The sequence below is a fragment of the Verticillium alfalfae genome, genomic scaffold (genome assembly GCF_000150825.1).
Source record: "Verticillium alfalfae VaMs.102 supercont1.2 genomic scaffold, whole genome shotgun sequence".
Classification (NCBI taxonomy): Eukaryota; Fungi; Ascomycota; class Sordariomycetes; order Glomerellales; family Plectosphaerellaceae; genus Verticillium; species Verticillium alfalfae.
Window position 1 is genome coordinate 509,092 of NW_003315037.1, and position 1,402 is coordinate 510,493.

General features: G+C 62.6%; 1 protein-coding gene across 1 annotated transcript; it reads left to right on the top strand.

Annotated features, from left to right (window-relative positions):
* Positions 1-727: 727 nt before the first annotated feature.
* Positions 728-1,402, top strand: VDBG_01638 (conserved hypothetical protein; the record flags this gene model as incomplete). Its single annotated transcript, XM_003007404.1, has 1 exon — positions 728-1,402. A coding segment is annotated over one exon (675 nt), but the record flags the coding sequence as incomplete, so codon positions are not given.

Sequence of the window (1,402 nt, forward strand, 5' to 3'; positions counted from 1 at the left end):
AACAAATGTTGATCTCATCCGCCAGGCACGCCACGGACACGGCTACCAAAGCGGTTCTGGGTTGCGGAGGCGGGTCCCTTAGGGGGATTTACCGTGCCAAGGTACCTCTGGTCCCCTGTAGAGGTGCTGAGATTACCAAGACCGGCTCAGACCATAAGGGGCTTACTTGCCTCGACAGTGGGGGGGAATACCTACCTACCTACCTAGGTACCTGACTTGCCGAGCAGGCCACTCCAAGAGCCTCCATCACTTCCTCCCCACACGCCCCTTAAAGTGGCAGAATTTTGCCATGCGTGCTTCCCATCTAGGTCCCTCACCTGGGAGGAACTCAGCTAGGTCGGTAGACTCAAGCCCCTGAAGAGCTTGGACCGCTCACCAGGGATGCTGATGAGGTGCTGATGAGGTGCAGCGTCAGTCTGAGAGACGACATCGGGTGGGGCCGTCAACCCGCATCGTCGCGGCTCTCATTCGCCGACTGCGTCATGTAAGGGGAACCTTAAAGGAGTCGAAGGTGAGAAGCTTCACCACATTCGTCTGTCCGCTCCCCTCCAAAATTCCGCTTGCGTGGAAACACACCAACCATCAGCTCTCGACAATAACACGGTGCAGGTTTGGTCAGACGGGTCAGATTCACCATCAAATAGATATACTGTCAATATTCTCTCTGGGACCTAACACTTTCCTCTCCTTCCTTCTTCGTTTCTCCCCCCCCCCCCTTTGTTGCGCCATGTCTCTCCCCTCATCCTCCTCGAAACCGTCACAAACCACCATCAAGTCGTTCTTTCAACCTCGTCAGCCCAAATACGCCGCCCCTCCATCGCAACCACAGCCTCTGCCGAAAGGTCTCAGCTACGAGGCACCACCTCTGCCGCCGTCCCTGACCTTCTCGTCGCAACCGAACCCCGCATCGGCCACCGCCCAGACTGCCATTGCGACCCCTCGCCCCTCGAGCCAGGCTGGGACCCAGACGCAGACCCAGACCCAGCAGCGCCCCGTCGAGATCCCCGCCGAGGCCGCCATCCGTAGCCTCTCGGCCTCCGACATAGCAGCCCTGCGCCGCATCAACGCTCTGCTGCTGCCCGTCGCCTACCCAGACTCGTTCTACACGGCCGCGCTCTCGAGCCCCTTCTCCCGCGCCATCACCTGGTCCGACCCCGCGCCCGCCGCCGCACAAGACCAAGGCGGCGCAGCCTCGCCGTCCCCCGCCGCGCCGAAACTCATCGGCGGCCTCGTCGCCCGCCTCGAGCCCCTGACGGCCACGACGCAGGCCCTGTACATCCAGTCCCTGGCCCTCCTGTCCCCCTACCGCGCCCACGGTCTCGAGACCGGGGCCCTCGCCGACCTCTTCGGCGCCCCCGAGCTCGCCGCCCTCGCGGTCACTACCGTCTACGCCCACGTCTGG